General features: G+C 46.5%; 3 protein-coding genes across 4 annotated transcripts; 1 reads left to right on the top strand and 2 right to left on the bottom strand.

Moving 5' to 3' along the window:
• Nucleotides 1-13,717: 13,717 nt before the first annotated feature.
• On the bottom strand, nucleotides 13,718-16,323 carry LOC131258416 (Golgi resident protein GCP60). Of its 2 annotated transcripts, none has more exons than XM_058259769.1 (6): nucleotides 15,919-16,323; nucleotides 15,805-15,851; nucleotides 15,061-15,739; nucleotides 14,868-14,989; nucleotides 14,622-14,793; nucleotides 13,718-14,554 (listed from the first exon to the last, which is right to left on the bottom strand). In XM_058259769.1, the coding sequence occupies exons 1-6, from the start codon at nucleotides 16,058-16,060 to the stop codon at nucleotides 14,304-14,306; spliced, it is 1,413 nt and encodes a 470-aa protein (XP_058115752.1). In that variant the 5' UTR covers nucleotides 16,061-16,323; the 3' UTR covers nucleotides 13,718-14,303. The 2 variants fall into 2 exon arrangements, with proteins under 2 accessions (XP_058115752.1, XP_058115827.1); XM_058259844.1 differs by having other exon boundaries at nucleotides 13,718-14,551.
• Nucleotides 16,324-16,461: 138 nt separating this feature from the next.
• LOC131259454 (DNA-binding protein SMUBP-2) lies at nucleotides 16,462-17,148 on the top strand. The gene has a single exon (XM_058260990.1). It carries the CDS (start codon nucleotides 16,513-16,515, stop codon nucleotides 17,038-17,040), a length of 528 nt encoding a protein of 175 aa, XP_058116973.1. The 5' UTR covers nucleotides 16,462-16,512; the 3' UTR covers nucleotides 17,041-17,148.
• LOC131272713 (26S proteasome non-ATPase regulatory subunit 2) lies at nucleotides 17,045-20,241 on the bottom strand. The gene is made up of 4 exons (XM_058274586.1): nucleotides 20,091-20,241; nucleotides 17,674-19,996; nucleotides 17,480-17,598; nucleotides 17,045-17,411 (listed from the first exon to the last, which is right to left on the bottom strand). Exons 1-4 carry the CDS (start codon nucleotides 20,166-20,168, stop codon nucleotides 17,229-17,231), a joined length of 2,703 nt encoding a protein of 900 aa, XP_058130569.1. The 5' UTR covers nucleotides 20,169-20,241; the 3' UTR covers nucleotides 17,045-17,228.
• Nucleotides 20,242-20,773: the final 532 nt, after the last annotated feature.

Below are 20,773 nucleotides of genomic sequence, written 5' to 3'. Positions count from 1 at the left end.
CAGATAACTATAGTATATCACACAACGGCCACACTGCTTTCTCTCTCGCTGCCTCCCACCCCTCCCGGTCCGGCACAGACACACGCGTTTTCCCTGCACCACCACGTTTGGTTGGCCTGTCGTTGGCGTTGGCCAACACTCCCGTACGGGTGTAGCGTGCTGCTGCTGGCTACTGTTTTGTTACTACCGCCACCGATTCACGAGGCCCCTGCTGCTGTGTGTGGTGTCCTATACGGCCCTACGACGGCCAGAGAGCGAGTCGCGGGCGGGAGGACCGTTTCCGACGGGAGTTTCGTCGTGGGAGAAAATCGTTTCCCCTTCCGCGGCACCCTCTGCACACATGCGCCCTACACTGTCACTCTGGCCTCCCTGCACCCGGGTCGTGGCACGCGCGTAGGAAATTCGGCGCGTACTCGCCAAAAATCTCGCTATGCACACTTGTTCGCTTCGCCCGCTCTTCTCGGATGCACTTCTCGGACGTCCCTCTCGACGCACACCTGTGTGTGTACGCAGCGAAATTTGGCAGCGAAATTAAAAAAAAAATAATAAGAAACTTCAGAATGCAATTGTGTGCACCCGAACCGCACTCGACGATCACTACTTATTACTATCTGTCCGTTCTCGAAAATCACGCAGCAAGCGCACGTACTATTGGCAAACGGCTACACACACGCACGCACCAGCATTGTCTTGGCCGGTCGTCCGGCAGCTGGTTGGCCTCGATTTGTTGTGTTTTATTTTTTGCATCAAAAACAATTTTCTCGCCGTCGTCGGGATGAAGACGAGATGCTGTTGCCTTTCTTTGTGTTTCGCGCAGTTGTTTGCTTTGGTGGCGTGTGGCCCAGTATGTGTGTGTGTGTGTGCGCGTCTTCTTCTACTCTCTCGGGTTCAAAAACTGTCAAATTCGATGTCGCGAAATTTTCGCCTCGTCGCGCGCTACGCAGACCACGTCGGAAAGAGACGGTTGAGCGTGTGTAAACAAAACAAACGGCACAGCCGTTTGGGAGGACACTGACAGTTCCCGGGGATGCCGTGTTTGTTGCGGGCGGTTCCGACCAGTTTTGCACCTGCTCTGCTCACTTTCACACTTTATCAAAGGATGAGGAAGAGCCCGCGGGGCACGGCGGGGACAATTGGTTCCCTGCCTGCTCCTTTCGTCCGACACGATTAGTAGAACTCGCGCGCGATAATTATTCTACAGGCGGCGACCGTGCGGGAAGCTGGAAGCGCCCCCAGTCTATTCCCGGTTTTTGGAGATACGGAAACTCCGCGCAGGAAAATCCCCCAACGATCGGTTATTCCCGTATCCGAACAGTGCGCAGTTGTTACTTTTTTTTGTAAACGTAAAGAAATATTTTCGTAAATGTCTTTCAACGCAAACGAATCGAACCACAGAACAACCAGCCACCAAGGATCACTTTGCTAATGACGGTCGCTCGTCGCGACTTATTTTTCCCTTTTTTCGGCCACGCGCGAGATTATTTTCTTCTCGTTCGGACTGGCGCGGACTGGGTCGAAAAGAGGCTCGATGTGTACAACGCGACGGTGCGTAACTGACTGAATGCGGCGCAGTGAACGATAGCTCGTGCTAGCTCCGCGGACGTCTCCTCGCGTGAGCTCGTCATTGTCGCCGATTATGCCGTCGGGCGGCGCCGCCGGACGGTTGGACGCCGCCGGCAAACGTGAATAAACAGACGGGGGACCGCACGCATACTCACAACACGGCACCGACAGGCACCGATTGTCAGACGCGGTGCATACACTATGTATGTAAGTACAGTGACTTCCCGTTTTTAAGTACATTATTCTAATTTTAGTAAATTATACTCTCGAAAGAATAAATTCTACAATTAATCACATTGAGCACGATAACGGTTGCTTTTACTAGAGCCGTCTAAGTTATTAATGGAACTGAATCAGCTTTTAGTGTAACACGCCCATCCTATATTGAATCCGGTTGAACCTATATGGGAGGAGCCAATCCGTACATTGTGATTGTCGGATTTTTGAGTCATTTTAGTTTCCAAATCAAACGCACTAGCAAACATCACATTAACTGGTTATTTTTAAAAGATATTTTGTCTATTGAATGCAATTCAGAATAAATGTATATACAACCGGTGTTCAATAATAAGTCTCTTAAGTTCCTGATATATTGGAACACATTATCTGAGATAATCAAACGTATCGCGGCAAAAATAGAACATACGTGCTGTGGAAGGTCGGTACGCACTGTACATAGTAGCTACAGCACGTTTCTGCTTCGATGCGCCGTTTTAAGCGGTTCTTAATGGCGGATTCTGCATTGCATCGGTGCGACGGACGGCGGAAAGGGTCTGAGGCACTGACAATGGCGGCTCGTCCGATTGGCACGTGAATTGCGGCGCTGAGACTGTGTTTGTGTCACGCCATTGTACCACTGTACCTTTAGTTGTACTTTCACGTTTCGTTTTATTTCTCTTTCCTTCGCGGCTTTTACGATCAACGATTAAAGAATTAAATCTCCTCCACTAGAACCGGCTACCGGACACCTGAACTACGCAAGCACAATTTTCCATGGAGGTGCGAATGGGAAAGCGTGGTAATCTGGGTGGGGGGTTGGGGTAAAGGGCCGGTTTTCCCGACAATAGTAAACTTCCCAGTAAAGCCCTCCAAGCACTCTCAAGTGCAGATTTCTCATTCGATGCTGTCGATGTCTCCATCGAGGCCGAATTGTGATCACAGTTTCATTTTCTTTTCGGTTCTACTAATGGCCGTTACTGATTTGATTCTACTTTGCTTGCTAAAGAGTGGTTGCGTAGATGGTTGAAAATGAAACCAAATCAAAAGACCAAACGAGATGATTTCAAATTATTCCCACTTGTTACTTGAGTAACATTAAAATGTAAATAAGAGATTTCCAACAAGAAAACGGAGACCAAGAAAATATTTGAAATGGTTCCAAATCGATTGTTTTATCTTTTTGCACTGACACAAAAAGGCGAACCTTGATTCGAAATCTCTCAATATCGCGGCTTCGAGAGACTAGACAAAATCCATGCAACATTTTATCGCAACGTGCGCGATTCGATGCGCAAACCACGATTTAGGTTGAATGGAGCAAATCGGACAAAAAGAAAAACCCAACCATTGGGGAAGGGACCCACGAGCACGAAACCCCCACGGTGCAGTGGAACGAATCGGAAGCACACAAGAGCGGTTTAGAAAATATAGTAGAAAACAGGCCCACAACACTTGTTGATCCAGGCAAGAACAGGGCGAAACAAACTAATGCCGTTCGCGAAAGTGACGCCTGGGTTCCGCTCGTTGCCTTGCCTTGAATTTGTCAAATCCGACAATTATGCAACTACCGAATGCACGTAGGGTGACGTGGGGTGGTGCAAGGTGTACACCATATTTTTTTTTTCCTTTTGTCATCACAAAGATTCATTTTCATCTCCGCCGCTACCTCTGCCCTACAGCGTGCCCTTTCTAAGTGCTGTCAACCTTGGGTCGGTAAATTGCTTGATTGCGTGTGCAAGTGACTGAGCTTTATTAAATTATTGATTGATTATCGAACCACATCGCAGCACGTTTTCAAATCTCATTTGAAACGATCGAGTGTAGCTGGAGTTCGTTTGAATAATTACTCTTTATTCACTAGTGAAATGCTTTTTTTTTTAATTTCATACAGAACTCTTATGAAGGTTCTATTCTCGAGTTAAAAGTGGTTAACTTGTTTTTTCGCAGGGTATTGTGCCAAATAAGATAGAACGTGCCTCTGAATTTAGAATGATAATTCAAGCAACACCGAAAAACTAAACGTGTTTGTCCTCCAACACAGCCCGTAAACATGTCATTGTTTTTCCATCACTGTTTAGCATATTCTACTACCACTTGTACTACAAACACTAACATTATTACAACCATCCTTCCAGTCCCCGTAGCGTATCCCGTCGCCGCCGTACCGTTCGATGGTTAGTGGAATTTATTCGGTGATCTTCATCAACACTGTACCACTGTGGTGAAAATGGTTACAGCACCATCACCATCACTACAACGGACAACAGCGTGGAATATCCATATTGTAGTTGAGTGGCGGCTTGCCTTGCGGCTCCATCGTTCTTCGCAACCGCCACCAACCGTGCACGTGTTAGGTATGGTTTTGAAAAGTAATTATCGCCGTAAATTGTCAATGTCCGGTCGGCGGAGTTGGCGGTAAATCGATGTTCCGGTGGTGCCCGTGCTTCACCCGGGGAATATGGATAGAAGAATGTTCTTTCCCTCGGGGGAAGACATCATAACGAGTTGCGGGGAAGGTGTCGACGTTGATGTAACGACAGGGCTTTTTGTGTTCTGTAAAGTACGAATCGGCATATTCTCCCCACAGTAAGTGATCGCAGGAATTCATCATACTTTTATGATTTTGTTTTGATAATTGCCAATAACATCTGGCCTTCGAATGGACACTTGGAGAAAGTGCGACTACTGCCAACAAGTAGGAACCGATTCCGGAATGTTCGTTAATATTTTAATGACCTTTGATAACTCACCCGTTAGCCCCGGACCTGTCTGTACTGAACATTAAAATCTACATGATAGCGCAAAAGAGTTCAACAAGCAAAAAAAAAAAACATGATTAAGCCGCATCATCTCGCAAGAGAAAATCCTCGCCAATATTCGACCTACGAATGAACGATGCTGCTCGTAAACAAAATAGCGCATAGAAAAAAGAAGAACTGTTGTTCGAAAGTGGCGAAATACTTAACAAAAAAACAAAAGCAAAAAGTAAACACACAATCGGCCCACAGCTGAGTATGAAATGAATCGAAAAAACTTCATTCAAAATGCATGACACATGCCATACGCGCTGCTTGTGTGTAGTGTGTGCCGTATATCAACCGGTGGCCATGATATTTGTCGGGAGTGAAGTGGGCGGATGATCGGCACACCGGGGCAAAGGAAGGAAAAGAGCCATCGGGTAGCGTTGGGCATTGGGGAGCGACGAGAGGGAGATAGATCCACAATAAAAATGGAATCAGTTTGCGAATGAGCCGAATGACTGTGCAGAAGGCCCTACCGGTGGCCATAACACAGCCCAGGAGGGAAAAAGAGAGCCCTGTAATCGATGACGCTGAAGGGTACTTCATGTGACAGTGATCATTATCGGTCGCGATGGCGAAGGTTTATCAAAAGCAGGGGAGACCACCCTACCGGGGGTTGGTGGAGTAAGAAACAAACACAAAATATCGCGAGAAAAAAACCTCCCTCTTCAGGGTAGGCACATGTGCGCAACGGTTTCCATTCGGAGGCGCACGTTGTCACGCCGCTTAGCGGTCGAAAACAAAGGTAAAACAATAAAACTGTGACCACACGAAACCGCGGGTGGTGAAGACGTGAGGGATGAGCTTACGTGGGCGTCGCGGTCACCGCAATTGGGGGGTTGCTTTCGGCCAAATAAAGAAACGGAGAAAGTATGATAAACGGAGCCCGAAAAAGAAGAAAACAAAAAGCTCTAGGCGCCCACCGAACAAAGATGTTGCAAAATTAGCCGCTTGATACGCAATAAATATTCATTACGGAGCCATTGTACGGCGTGTAGTACCGAAGTACATAAAAGTGCACCACAAAAGTACTTTTCTGGCACATAAATTGTTTAAAATGAATTAACTTCTCTTTTTGCATCATCGGACGATCGATCACCGAATCCACCCTCCGCCCCGATTTGCCCGCTATGTCCTTTGTTGCCACATATTAATAAGTAACGCCTACTGTGTCCTTACACGACGGTGATTTTATTTAAAGTCCCCGTGCCAAAGTATTACATTTCAGCTTCAAGGGAAAGTCCAGGCCGGCGGAGAGAAAAACGACACAAAACAAAACGTGTCCATAATATTTGCATTTGCTCCGTTCTCAGGCAAGAAAAAGGATAAAATACGCTTGTTGCACAATAAGCATAAAACGGTGCCTCGCAGCCGTTCCGATGTAGTCGCCCTAGAGTCTGACGCGTCAGTCGGGGCCTAAGGGGAGCAGGGGCAACTGGAGTTGCGGTATCCGCCACCGTCGAAAAAAGCCCCACAAACAAACACTACTACTAGAATCCACACCGCAGTTGTATTGCTGTGATTTTTACGATTCCACCTTGGATCCGCGCCGGGTATGATGCAGAAACTAGTTTACGTTCACCGCTGGGAATTTCCGATCGCCGGAGGCCGGAGGCGGTGGTTGGTACGAAGGGTAGGCATCGGGACGTGGAAGGCTGTGCAATAAGTTTCGGGTATATTGGCAACATCATCAGAATGATGATCATGTTTCGATCACGGCTCTTTGAGCCTTTTTTTGTTGTCTCAGCGTCTCCAATTTGCCACAAACCAAGTTCAACAAGTTCATCTTTTTTGACGTTTTGCGACATGCGCCCAATAATTGTGCACGTCCATGACCGCCCGAACGGCGTAAACAGTAAACCAAAGAGACTGATAAGAGCCTCGTGAGGAACCGGGCAATTTTACTAACCTCCCGGGTAAGTTGAGAAGTTATCGAGGGCGACTTCTTTCGGGGCCGCCATAAAACAGATGTCAATATGCCAAATATGCGAGCAAGTGTTAGGTTATCTTGCTGCTTTTTGGGGCCGAAGGTGTCTGGACGAGCAAATATTTGTAATAATCAGGATGGCTTGTGGAATTGGGCAAAAAAAAGGTATAGCCCTGCACGCTCCTTGTCTCTCCCGGGGTCTCGGAGCACCCGGACCTGAAAGAAATAAAATCGACTGCCGCTGTGGCAGCTGTGTTTTGACATCGAACGTGATCTTGACTTGATCTTTGCAGCCTGGCCGGGCCCGGCTGGCAAGTCTAGGCGAAGGTCTGCATCGTTTGGTGCTGCGCGGATTGCGTGCTTGCCTGGAGCCGGAGGTGGCTTGGCGTTGAGGCACGGCGCTGAGTAGATGGTTTCGAATCGAATCTAACTCGTTCCTCTTGGTATGGTATGGACCGCATCGCAGCGATGTTGGTGGACGGTGAACGTACGTACCCTACCTTATAGCTATATATAAAGACTTTCAAGTTCAAGTGTAACATTTTAATGAGGTGGGGGGGGAGGACAGGGATGCTGGGGTCGCATAGAGACAAGTGCGAGATGTTGAAAGGACTGGGCCGCGTGGTTTCGGGTGACACTGACGGGCCGAACACCGTTTCATATGTATATCTGGAAGGTCGCGACCTTGGGCCCAAATTGAATATCTGGAGCACGCGGGGATTGCGTCAAATTCTATACCTAAAGAATAGCGGCGCAACTCTTGGATGATCTATTGCGTGCGACAAATTGGTATCAAGATATAGAACAAGGATTTAAAAAGTATGAAGCGAACTCTTATGACATTCCCTCGTGATATTGAGCGGTTGTGTAAAAATTACTAAGGGTTATTAGCAGAAAATGTTAGTGGAAAATATTAGTAATTAATTAATTAACATCACGTTTTTAAAAACATACCAAAATATAAAATGCGATAGAATTTGCACCACACTCGAATACGCTTTAGTGACTTTTGGTCTAGCTCCTTTCGGATACTATCGTTGAAATCTCCACCGACCAACAGCATGGGGCGAGGGACATCGAAAATGGCATAATTCAAAAACCACACGAAAACACACACACACACCGCCACCGCTAGCAACTGCAACTGCGCATGTTTGTGGCCGTAACTGCCGAGGATGTTCGCAAGAGTGTTTGTCGCGGACCAACGGCAGTCGCACGGATAACTCTAATCTAATGGACATTCATTAGCGCATCGGTGTCCATTTGTCGGGCGGGTGTGAAAAACGTGTGTCGTGTCGCGCGAAAACCGGGCACCCCTAATGCGTCGAAGAGTACAGCCCAGGTAGGGTAGGCCTCATAATGGGGTGTCGGCCCCGGGGCGGCGGGCGACAAGAATAATAATGTAGAGCACAAACAGAACACATGCTATACCAAAAACATGTTTACGACTCTGCAGGACTGGCTGGATTGTTCTCGCAAGCAATTAGATGACTCGCCGTGTAGTGACCTACGCCATAAGGTCACAGGTATTCGACGGCTTATACTTCGAGAGCAGTGCGTTTTAATAAGATTTCCTTTTGGCAACTCTCCTCTTTAACCTTATCAATATATCAGCCTTTTTCCTAAGGAACAATTTTCACACCGCGATGACAGATATCGATCGAGTTCGATCGGTGACATTTAATTAACCACCACGTCACCAATGGTTGGACACCACCTTATAGTGGCAACTAGGACCTCTGACAGTACAGCAGCTGTCCCAGGGCTTGACCCCCGAGAACCACTTCAGCCAGACACGACGTGACGGGCGAGAGGTTCGTTCAAAGGATGATAAATGGGTTTGGGTTACTTGTTTATTTTACCCCGTCGCCATTTAACCACCTCGTCCTAGTCCGACTCGGTACGAGTTTCGGTTGATGGCGTAATTTTGCAACTACCTTGGGCCAGTTCGAGAACAGGACACGCTGGGGTCACCGCCAGGTCCACCGTGTTATCATTGTTCATAACGTTCACTATTGCTCTGGGGCAAGGCACCGAACCTCAAATCTGTTTTAATCAAATCATTATTTTAATCAAACCAAACTTTATGGGGTGCTAGTTTGCAAGATGATGTCTCCCACAGATGAGCAAACCAGGCCAATCCAGTCTGGTTAATTGGCACATGGAGCGATTAGAGCAAGAATGTTTGCCAACCGCACTTATCAGTAATTAAAAATTTCTGAACCATCGTAAAACTGATCATGTTAGCTACTACCGAATAGTACAGGCAAAGAATGATTTAAAAACAACAAGTCCCACTCGTTTCATAGTCCAGTGAAAAATATTACTGTGCATAAAATGTGACGGCGTGTAAATAGCAAACCAGCAAAACGCAGTACTAAAGTACGATATTCATTGTAATTGTGTGTATCGTTAGCGCGCGCGATTTTTACGCGATTTCGCATGCTGCTGCTGCTGCTTAAAGCCATACTAACACTACGTGCATGCGTCGTCGATCATGGTTGAATCGAGCGGTGCGTTCGCCGCTTCGTACGATCATTAATGTTCCGTTGACCTAAATACACCTATTATTCGTTGACCCCGGTTTCGCTGATCATTTTGTTGGAATGGATTCTCACGTGCTGTGTGTGTAATCGAGCGCATTTCTGTGTATGTGTGTGTGGGTGTGTGTGTGTGTGTGTGTCAGTGGTTTTGGGTAGTATTACTACGTAAGTGTTCTGCGTAAGTGTAGCGATTAACTTTTCTCCACCGATTCAACAATCGAATGCGCGTATCCTCGAATGCATGCATGCAGGCAACGAGTGGTTCGATCAAACTCAGTGGTTCCCAACCAAGCTGAGACAAGTTTACAAGTTCCAGCAAAACCCTTTCAGACACTAGTAAAAACTCTAAAGTTAAATATTCTACATGCAACGCGGATTAATTTCGTTCTCCAAAATTTTTCTAGGTTTTGTTTTAACATATGTCCATGTAAAATTAGAGGCCCCATAAAAGATAATCGTTTGAATAGATGAAAAATTAACTATTATTCGAATTAACCCCACTTTCGACACAACCGCGTAAGGACAAAACAGTTTCCAAATAAATAAAATTAATTTTTGTTGTTGTTAAGTAGATAACCTTTCATTACATTTTCAACACCACTGGCCTGTCCGGTTCGGTCAGTATCGAAAGATTGCATGCTGTAACCGTGTTTCGTGGTGTAGGCACACGTCATGCGCCTATCAAAAGGGACTTCTTCGAGACATTATTGCGGCAAGTGCAACGTATGATGATGTCGCGAGTGCGGCTCCACGCAGGATATTTGACCTTTTGGTAGCATAATAAATATTCAAAACTAAGAAGCCGTCACGCATATATGTGCAGCGATGTTTGGAGAGGTTCGGCCAGGCTGCAAAGGGAGCCCCCACAGCGGGAACCACAGCGGGATAGGTTGAAATGAGAGCATACAGCTAGGTTTCTGCATCTGGAAGGGATTGTTAAAAATTACAGTTGCCAACCGAATGCAAGGCGCGATAAAGAACGGACCGAAGGCAGCCCTAAACAAGCAACGAAATAATAATTTTGCGTCCAATGAGCGTTGGCGGAGGCTCAAGAGGGCAGGCTTTGGCAAAGGATAACGAGTTTTGTGCGTAAATTGCGGGTCTAGATTGAGATCGATTCGACACCAGGTCTCGTTCGGGCTCAATGCTCAACGACCGGACAACCGGATCACGGCAGCGATTTACGACCAATCAAGCACTCGATCTGGGGCGAAAAAGGGCGAAATTAATTTACATAGCCCTCGTCTACGCTGGCGTTCGTTATTTGGTTGAAGAATTCGTGTGGCTGTTATCATACTGACCCGGTACGGTACGTGTGGACCAGTTACCCTTTTGCTTATCTTACTGGACTGAAAAGACCGTTGCGGTACACTTCTCCTCCACGGTGGAGTCGAACCCTCGGAGGCTCATCTGTGTGCCTGACTGATAAACATCTACCTTCATTGCACTCTCGGTTGCCAGTTCCGTGGTGCTCCCAGCGCCAATCCCCCGAACCGTATGATTTTTCTTTTCTTATTTTTTCAACAAACATTGCATTATGCAAGGTTCCATCTATCTTACGTCCGTCTCGTTTCACGTGCGATGTGTTCATTTTAATAATGTCATACTTGCTTATCTGCCAGGAGCTGGTTTTTTTTTCAATTTTTCACAGTATTTTTCTTCTTCTTTTTCCTGGCTGGTGTCGCAATAATACTACCGCTAGCCGCATACGATGTGACGATACGGGCAAATGTATTCTGAGCGTGGCACTTGCATCGGAACGATCAAGGTTCAGAGTTTTCACGCGATAAACTGCAGCTCGGCGCTACGATGCATTTAACATTTACTTGCATTGGTTACACTGCAAGGGTTTTCCAAGATAAAGTTTATTTACAGTAATCTATCAGAATCTTTGTTTTCCAGCGTGTTGATTTCAAACCCAATTAGACAACGAGTTTCAACAAATAGAAAACGTTTATTCCCTGTGCAAGGAAGCATAAATGCCAGCTAACGCATAAATCGTTCGGCTTCTCTGAATTCAATTTGAATTTCAATTGTGCTAAATGGCACAAGACTGTGACTCATGGGGGTGATGTCAAAACAAAGAAATTCCTGATCGTGCAGAAAAAAAGAGCATGAGTAACGTTCCTATTAATCGAGTGGAGCATTTCTCAAAGTGTCTCATAATTTCGATTCGTTTATGTTTCCCACTGGCGTAAGGAACGTATGGTAGCAGCTTAGTGTCCAATGAACTTACATTCTGTCAATTTGTGGCTTTTCATGAGAAACTGATAGCGAAGATATCAACCTCTGCAATACGCGAGCCTACAATTCTCCTCTTTCAAGTAGGACAAGTAGCACTCCCGAATCAACTTAGATAAAGCTTAATGATCAATAACGATAAAGCTTATTGAACATCAAGCTATTGATAGTAGAACTTGATAATACCTTTATATAAAATGCAAGGGTTTTAGTTTCATATACCAAGCCTAATCACAGCAACATCTGATAGCAAAACCAAACATGGGTCAAAACCAGTACGATCCAGTCACACGTGGTCTTGGAAAGTGCTAATGAATGTTCAAGGTTAACTTGTATGAATTGCTTTAAAAATTAGATCAATTTTAAAGACATCATTAAACCATAATAAAACTAACCTGGGCCCATTTTGTTGGTTTACAAAATTTGTACATCGTGGATGGCGTCACTCATTTGACCTAATCATCAACCGCATGGCAATAGCCCTAACTGATCTGCAGCGAAGTAAAAAAGGTATCTGATGTACTACAAAAAAAAACACACACACACACACACACACACTGGAGAAACAAGGCAACACTGTGTGTATGTATGATAATTTAAAATGTCAACACCGTAAAGTTGATAAGCAATTCCACACTCCGCGGCCATACCTTGACGAGGGGGGGGGGGGGGAAAGGGGCAAAACTGCTCTTCAAAGATGATGACAAACAATCGACTTTGGGGAACGAGAGGAACAGACTGGAGCATCCGAGATCCGCGGGATGCAGATGCTCCAACTGGAGCTCTCTTGAAAACCCTATCTCCAGCGTTCTACTTGACATTTTCCATTCCGTGTGAGCTTCCAGCACGTTGGGCTTTAAAATTGAGTTAACAAATGAAGCAATAAAAACATCAATCTCCACGGTGGACAGGAACGCCAAGATGTTTCGCTGGTGGTGGCTTCAACTGCACGGATGCTAATTAAAAGATAACATTCTTTCATCTTTCAGGCATTTAAATTTGAACGTCCTTGTCACACGTGTTTATCTCTTGGTCGTGAGCAATGATTATAGCTGCCGTAAGTCGAATGACGGAGCTGGTGATTCAAGGTTTCAACGCTTCCATAAACCCATCAACACCTTTGCAGATAAAAACTGCAAAAGCAAATGATATTATGCTTTATTAAATTTTTATTAAATCTATTATCACTTCCTCCTGCATAGCTCACAAATATTATCAGAGCAGTTTAAATTTTCCGCAAGCAAGATATAAAATACCGTCCGAACAAACACAATGGTCGGATGTTGATCGTGATCGACTGCTGGTGGGGCTACTACGAGAACGCCACATGAATGGAGCATATGTTTTCCCGAGGTGGCAGATTTTTTGTCACCAGCGAAAAGTGTACGACCACTTCCTTTCCTGAATGGAAATGAGAGCCCCCGTCACACGCCGCTCCGGGTCAGCATTTATCCCTTGTTAGTAATACATAACCTTGACACATCGTGTGCCACCCGTGAAACCAAGCCGACGTAACCGCTGGGCGACGGACGGCTAATGGCCAATCGGTTCCCTTCCTTCCCGTCGCCACTATCACTCCGGTGCATCACACGCCGCGAGGAAAGAAGAGAGGGATGGAAGGGAAAACGGCCACAACGAGCCACTGAAAACTGAGCACACTTTGATGGCCATTATTGTTTGCCATTTTCATAAGACACCCGCCATTAGACAGATTGGACATTGATTAGTGTCGTTTTTCCCATGGATTGTCGCGCACGCGACTTCCGTGGGGTCGTGGGGGGCGCTAGATGATGTACCTCCTGCCTTTGGACGTTGGGCGCATGCAGGAGGCAAAAGTCAGACATGCTGGAGATCGAGATTTCCCGTCCGAACTGCCGTCCAGCCGTTTGCGTTTTGTCTGTTTGCATAGGGGCAATTGTCTGTTGGCCGTTATCGGGTGTAGAAAATTTTCCGCACGGTCCCGTCCACCTGGGGTACGACACCGGATGACCCCATCCGGAGACCTCACGCGGTCCGGTCAATATCGTACGTCACAGCGAGCGAAGCGTACAAGTGCATTGGAAAACACATTGCACAATAGTTCGTAATCGTTATAATCGGCGTCGTTTTGCAGGAACCGGTCAACCTACGGCAACCCGGGTTCGGTCGCTCACCAGCCCGACAATAACAGAAATAGGAAAATTGCTGCCTCTTGCGAGAGAACATATGCTTCATCCGGTCGTGCGATTTATTCAATGGGATAGAAGGTGGAAGACGCGAACAGGTGCCAGATGAGACATAGATTTATTACACCACAACGATGCAGGGAAATTTTTAAAAATTCGAACCATACAAACGAACCACGCAGCGACCAAGTACATGTTACTATTTTACGCTGAAAATTGAAACACATCTCTACAAACAAGAACCACGTTGTGAACTGTGTTTACATTGAACAAAATGTATACCAATCGCCATTTTTATTTTCTCGTATGTACGTATGTGTATGTCTCGTACCGCGTGTACAATAATCTGTTGAACAATCAACATCCATTATCGATAAGTGTGCTTAGTTGGTTTATGAATCTTTTTTGTTTTTAGATTTACCTTGCTCTCCGAATGGATCTCTTGCTGTATCGAACAGTGAGAGCACAAGCATGATGAATTCCCGGAACAGAATCAACCAGCGTCGATCATTTGCATCCCTGAATATAGACTCAAACCAACGGAATCTGCCGTTCAACTATTGCAACTAATATACTCTATTGAATTAGGAAACATTTTTAGATACTTCTATACAACGTACAGACAACGTGTTAACGATTCAAACATCGAAACTGGTTCGAAATATATTTCGAAGCCGCACAGCAAATGGAGAGAATAGACATGGGTAGCTTGGGGACGTGGGGGGTTGTTTTTTCCTGTGGTTGATAGAATTCGATCGTTACTTTTTTCGTTAATATTTTGTCTAAATATGTTTATCTGAATGTGCTTGTGTTTGGGTTTATCTTTTCACTAGTTTGAAGCAAATTATCGCGTGTAGAAAACCTTATAGTAAAGCGTCTTCGGACGCCACAGGCTGTAGGAGTTGTCGAACTTGAGCAAGTACGTCCCTTCGCCTGGATAGGAGTGCGAACCGGCGTACACCTCCTGGTGGCATTCACGCCGATAGATCGGTATGATGATCGAGATGGGATTGCGCGATCCGAGCGCGCTCCCGGTGGAACTCGTTTGGCTGCTTTGCACTGGGCCACACTCTAGGTCTTCGGCACAAATTACTTCTGGTGGAGGTAGAGATCACGTGTTATAAGAAGTTGAATCATTGTTAGATCAGAAAGTGCATAATACCTTCGTCTTCCTCTATCGTATCGTCGTCCTCGTCACTTTCGCTGATGTGCACCGATACTTCGGTTGTAGGAGGTTTGCCCCACTCAAAGTATACTCCAAATCCGATATCATAACTGTCCGTTGCGAACTCCCAAAACAAACAAGAACCACCTTCGTGAGTTGGAACTTTGACCTGCCGATGGAAGATGATGAATATATTTTTAGATAATAATTGCCCAATATGGTAGTGCAAACTAGTAATATTACCGTTACTGTATCACCATGATTGACACGAATTACTCCGTCACCTTTTCCAGCCATAACTTCTTGTTTGAAGAGTTTTATGTCCGCCTTAGTCCACATATTTGCGGGACTAATCACAGCGTAATCTATGGAGTATTTAAAGATTTGAGTGTTAATTCCAATACAATCAATAGTATTCCTCCTGAGCCTCGCTTACCTCCAGAGTCGTTGTCACTGTCGCATTGTTCCTTAAACTCAAATTGACTATTTTCTTTCGTGGTAGAATTTGTTAATTCTCCCAGCTCGTTAGCGCCGGCACCGGTTGCACCGACAGTCGATGGATTCTCTCCCTCCTCCGGATCGGCATCGCCTTTCAGTCGGGCATAGTTTGTCGCTACCTGCGCTTGCAGCTGTTGCATATACTGATGGTAGTGCTCGTTCTGTAGCTGACGGATCAGCACGGCCTGCTGCTCTGGATTGCCCGGAAATTGAATTTCCGCGTACTCCTTGAACTGGTGGTACGTCTGCTGATTCAGTGCATCCTGCAACTGACGGCGCTGCAACTCCTCGCGATTCTTTTCGTCCTCGATTCGCCGCTGCTCTTCCAAGCGTTCCTTTTCGGCTGCCTGGGCTTCGGTGCGCTGAATTTGATCCTGTTCCGCCAGGCGTGCCTTTTCCTCCTTGTCCTTCTTGATCGCCTCGACGTACGGCTTGAACAGTGGACACAAGCGGTCCAGCAGGTCGATGAAGCCTTCCATCGCCTGAAGCTTTGTGATCGTGCCCAACTGTTGCCATGCTATTCTTCGATCCTTTCCGATTACGTCGAACATCCCCAGGGGTGGTGCCTTCATCAAATCCAGCGGACCGTGCGCCGCTTGCTGCGTGAATGCAACCAACTATACCAAAAGAAAATAGAAGGCTCATTCGAATCATATTATTGTTCCTAATTATCACACCTTACCTTCAGATTATCCTCATAGCTAAGATGGATTGCCTTGCCCGATTTTTCTGAAAAAGTAAAATTTATTAGTCATGTTTTCGCTCGTTCTAAGACGTGTAAATACTGTTGTCGTACCTTTGTAAAAACCGCACGCAAACTTGTACAACTCTTTGAGTGGAAGGTTCCATTTCATGATTTTATTACTGTTGGCGTTGGCCAGCCCATCGTCGATGGAAAGATCGTTCAGCGAGAGTTCTAGATTATCCGTAGCTATCATTTTATCGTACTGTTTTGAATCAAATTATCTCCGAAACACTGACATTCACGAAAGAACAAAAATGGCCAGACCTTGGGTTTAGGTGTGTGCACTAATAATTTCAAAGTTTCCACCAACTACAACTCAAATGCGGCCTCAAATTGTGCGGTTCCGCTATTAGTTTCACTGGTTTTCCCTTGGCGTTCTAGTTAAATGATTAAAACTTTACACGTTATCGCTATTCTGCAGTAGGTTCTTACAGGTATTTTCCCCGTTGTTTTCGATGTCATCAGTGTTGGCAGAATCTAGGCAGCTGTCAATTTTTTTACCAAGAACCGTTTGTTGATTTCGACGAACGAACAACGATTCTGCTGCTCAATTGTCAAACTAACAAACAATAAATAATCGATGTAAAACTCGCAGGATAAACAATTGTTCCGCGAACTCCGACTGTGCATTTGCACAATTCCAAAATGAGTGCAAATAATAAGAAAGGTAAAACTACTCCAGCTGGGTCGAAAAACGCGGGCACATCAGAACTTGTGCTCAACACGGATCCCAAAGTGGTCACGAAAGCTGCCGAACTGTTGCAACCAATCGAGACGGATGTCGTCGAAAAGAACCTTAACACCGTGCTGAACGCTGTGAAAACCGTAGATCAGACGTGCGATTTTAAAGGCTGCAAACAGAAAACCAACCTCGTCGGATCGGATTGTTCGTTCTGCAAGGAGCGCTTCTGCTTCCGGCACGGGCTGCCGGAAATACACGGCTGTGGCGATGCGGTCAAACGCAAAGAGCGTGAGGAGTTCCTTCATCCGATGACTGGCAAAGCTCGTGCTGAGCAGTATGAAAAGCAGAAAGCGCAAGTACGTTTGACGCAGAAGCTTAAACAGATGGGGCTGGAGCGGAAACAAAAACCTTCGACGGGCGGAAGTACCGGCACTAGCCGCGGTGGAGGTACAGCAGCATCCGCGCGAGGGAAAAGGCGAAACAATCCGTAGAATATCGGGTTCGAAAAATTATTATTTATTACCGTTCCTAAATGTATAAGTAAATGTTATTTAGCATTATCAAACGTAGCAATAAATCGACACACTCGGCTGTTTGTAGATTGTGGTCTGCCTTCTTGCCTTCCATATTTAGTATGATCATTAATGTTGACCGAATGCACGGAAGAGAATGCCACTTCTTACGGGACGTAGTTGGGATTTTTCCGCAAAATACAGAACCCTTCCATAATTGGCGTAAGGGAAATATATTCCTCAGTCGCCAGTTCGGCTCGTTCTCCCATCGCGAGCAAAACCGGAGTGGTATGAGTCTGGAAACCGGTGATGGTTTTCGGTTTACCGGCCTGTCCTACAACATCTACGGCCTACAAAAAGGAGACGAAAGTAAAATAAGTAACTGATCCACTAGCTTCTAGCGTTTGCTTATACGTACCATTCCAACGCGTACAGGGACAGGACACGAGTTTAAATCTTCGGTAAACGTGATCAGCATGCGAGGTTGCATGGCTGTTGTCAACGTGTAGAGCAGATAATGGGACTTTCCAAGGATTACTGTAAAGGATAGAGCACATATTTACCGGTTAGTAATTGAATTTTTTACTTGATTTGACGAATAAAAATACTCACTATTCTTAACATCCAGGAAAGAAACCAGTGCCGCCATAAGCCCAGCCACGGCCACCGGGCTCATCAGTTGACGGTCGCTATGGTACGGGCTGATAGTGAATGTACCCTTACCCAGATGAGTTAAACCTTGGGCAATGCGTACCATGAACAGGTTGTTCGGATCCTTTGCGTGGTACTGGGCCAGCTGGCGCAACATCGATGCCAAGCGGGCGTTATTTGTACCGGCGCCGACGAGACCCATGGCGAAGATGGCATTGTGCGCCACCTCGGCATCGCTGTCGTGCGAAAATTTGCTCAGTGTGTCGAGGATGTTGAGTTTCGGGTTGGACACTGAAATCAAACCCAGCGCCAGCGGAACGGCACGGCGAATGCAAGGTTCGCAGTAACGCAACAAGTTTCCGAACGACCGGAAAGCCATTTCAGCACCAATCTCCTCGCCCATGGCGATCAGCGCAATGCCAAGGACAGCGACGGCCTGACAACCGGAGAGATCTTTCTCCTTATCTTCCTTCTCTTTGCCCGCTGTCGCTTCCTTTGCGTCGGATTTCTTCGATGCCGGTTCCTCGCCGGCCGCCGGTTCGTAGTGCTCCGAGCAGAGATGCAGGAGCTGTTGAATCTTGAGCACGTTTCCGGTGCCAGCGTATGCGCAAATTTCTACCATCGTCGTGGCCATCGAGCGGAACGGCTCGGGAGCAATCTCGAGGGCAGCCGTCACCGTCTCAACCGCCTCCTGACGTCCCAGGTACACCAGACCAAGCCCAAGCGGAAGGAAACGGGAGTAAGTGTCCTTAAGGTCGGCTTCACTACGGTCCATGATAATTTGCAGCAACACCTCGGTGACCTCACTGTTGCACGATCCGACCGCAATCATGCCGAGGGCAAGGGCAGCGATTCCCATGACCTCCATCGTGGAGCCGGTGCGTCTTTCCGAGCTAAACACAGATCCGATCAGCTCCAGCACGACCGAACGGTTCGAGCCGGCGTATGCCAAACCAAGTCCGAGGATGGCTCCAATACGCATGGTGGCGTTCTGATGCAGCACGTAGTCAGAAAGCAAAGCCAACGCAGGATCGACCTCATTTCGCACGCCACAATTGACGATGCCGCAAGCGAGCAAAGCACCCGATTTGATGTAATCCTCGTTTGAGTACAAATACTTGTCGATCGGGGTAAGACCACCATCCACGTCCCAGAGCAGGATCAATCCAAGGGACGCCGTGGCACTTAGCATACCATGCTCCTTGTTCTTGTACAGCCACTTATTGCCATCCTCCATCAGCAGCTTGTCTTGGCCAAAACCAGCGTTCACGAATCCATTCACGAAGCTGGCCGCCAGATTTTGCCGGGCGGAATCGATCTGCGAGCCAAAGGGAGCACGCGAGTTGTCCAAATGCGACTTGTACACGTCTTCGGGCGTTTTCGGCTCCATAATGTCCAGCTCACGGGCCAGATTGAGGAAGTGATGGTTGAGATGAGAATTCGACATGATCTCTACCAGATCGTCGTTGTCGTTGTTTCCCTCCGGTAGCTCCAAGAATATCTGCTGCCGACCCAACATGAACGCCAGCTGCTTCTGCACGGCAGTGTCCGTGCAAGCCATAAAGATCTCCTTGATTAGCTCGGTGTCGTTGATCATCATCGCGAGACGCATCGCTTGGGTGTGCTGGTTAAACTTTCGCGACAGGTTGAGTGCGCACTTGAGCAAGCTGATGTTTTCCGGCTCGGCAACGTACGGCACACAGCTCTGCAGGTAGAGACACACGCGCGGATAAGCGCTTTCATCGACATAGTTTTCCAGCAGGTCGAGACGCTCGATTTCCATGAGCAGATCGCACGCTTCGGCCTCCGCATTGTGCGCCATGTTGTACGGGATGATCTGGTGGATCAGCTCGATCAGGCGATTCTTGAAGAGATTATCCGTCGATTCCGGCCAGTTCGAGGCGATTTCACCGGACAGATGGCGCACATACTCGTGACCCCATTCGCCGATGTTTTCAGTGCTGTTGTCGCTCAGCAGCCGGTAGACAAGACACTCCTTACCGGTGCCCATGGTCATCGCGAGAACGGAGATGATTTCGGCGCACAGCTTCAACGTCGTCACGTCCTTCAACTTGGCAGTCATTTTCTTGTGGATTTCCTTCATCGTTTCATAGTGAGGACGCATAAACTTTAGCGGCTTTGGCACGGACGTCATAGATGTGGTCGACGCCCGGATCAGGTTCGCCATGGCGTCCAGTGAAGGTCGGTATAGATCCGCGTCCGCTTCCTGGAGCCGTTCCACCAGCATGTTCAGCTCATCCTGTAGCTGCTTATCCTCATCGGACTGCACGGGAAGACATCCACAAAACACACAATGAACATAACGCATGACGGGGCATTTTCACTTTCTAAATGTAAGTAAAACCAGAAAAACTTACCAACTCCGTCTTTTCCTCATCCTTGTCCTTGCCCTTTGCTTTCACGACGGGCTCTTCGACTTTCTCAGTGGTAGACATACTGCAAAAGTTGATAAAATCTCTGGGACGACCGATTTACACTAAATTACAAATCACTCTTTGAGATCGCCGCGACGATGATATGTTGAATTTGTAGTTGTCAAATTTGAGGTTACCGAATGCTCAATTCCAAACGCAATATACGTTTATACAAGCAGCATCGAAGGGTCAAGTAGAGTTGAATCCATCAATACTGATGTTTGTTGACTGGACAAAGAAGTTTTCGCACTTCTGTAAGATGATTACGTATTTACAGAAGCATATAAAAGTTATAATATATTCTTAAAATATCGTTACAGTCGGAGAAATGTCCCATACTTTTGCTAAACCCGTTGATAATACAAGGTAACATACCGTTGCAGAAACTAGCACTGGCTTATATCTACCATCATTTTCGAAAATGACTGAGGGAGTGAAATATTTGACGAATTCGAAAATATTTCAGTTCGTTGAAATAATAAAAAGGCAAAACGAGGTTCAAACTAGACTCTCTACGACTTCGACTGATTCATCGTGCTAAAGTGCATTTTTTAAAGTTGAAAACCTTTTAATTCCCCTAAATTGACCGTATTCTACTGCGAACTTTCGTCGGTCAAAGTCATCAG

The sequence above is a fragment of the Anopheles coustani genome, chromosome 3, assembly GCF_943734705.1.
Source record: "Anopheles coustani chromosome 3, idAnoCousDA_361_x.2, whole genome shotgun sequence".
NCBI classification, from domain to species: domain Eukaryota; kingdom Metazoa; phylum Arthropoda; class Insecta; order Diptera; family Culicidae; genus Anopheles; species Anopheles coustani.
The sequence above is the reverse complement of the archived record's forward strand: the minus strand, read 5'-3'. Positions and strand labels throughout refer to the sequence as shown.

What these genes read in the sequence shown, in the direction of transcription:
- LOC131272713 (XM_058274586.1), bottom strand. Translation starts at nt 20,168, where the DNA reads ATGTCTACCACTGAGAAAGTCGAAGAGCCCGTCGTGAAAGCAAAGGGC. An exon ending in ATGAGGAAAAGACGGAGTTG is followed by an intron (nt 19,997 to 20,090) that starts GTAAGTTTTTCT and finishes CTTCCCGTGCAG; the next exon opens with TCCGATGAGGATAAGCAGCT. An exon ending in TCCCTGTACGCGTTGGAATG is followed by an intron (nt 17,412 to 17,479) that starts GTACGTATAAGC and finishes TCCTTTTTGTAG; the next exon opens with GCCGTAGATGTTGTAGGACA.
- LOC131259454 (XM_058260990.1), top strand. Translation starts at nt 16,513, where the DNA reads ATGAGTGCAAATAATAAGAAAGGTAAAACTACTCCAGCTGGGTCGAAA.
- LOC131258416 (XM_058259769.1), bottom strand. Translation starts at nt 16,060, where the DNA reads ATGATAGCTACGGATAATCTAGAACTCTCGCTGAACGATCTTTCCATC. An exon ending in ATCATGGTGATACAGTAACG is followed by an intron (nt 14,794 to 14,867) that starts GTAATATTACTA and finishes TTCCATCGGCAG; the next exon opens with GTCAAAGTTCCAACTCACGA. An exon ending in TACGATAGAGGAAGACGAAG is followed by an intron (nt 14,555 to 14,621) that starts GTATTATGCACT and finishes TACCTCCACCAG; the next exon opens with AAGTAATTTGTGCCGAAGAC.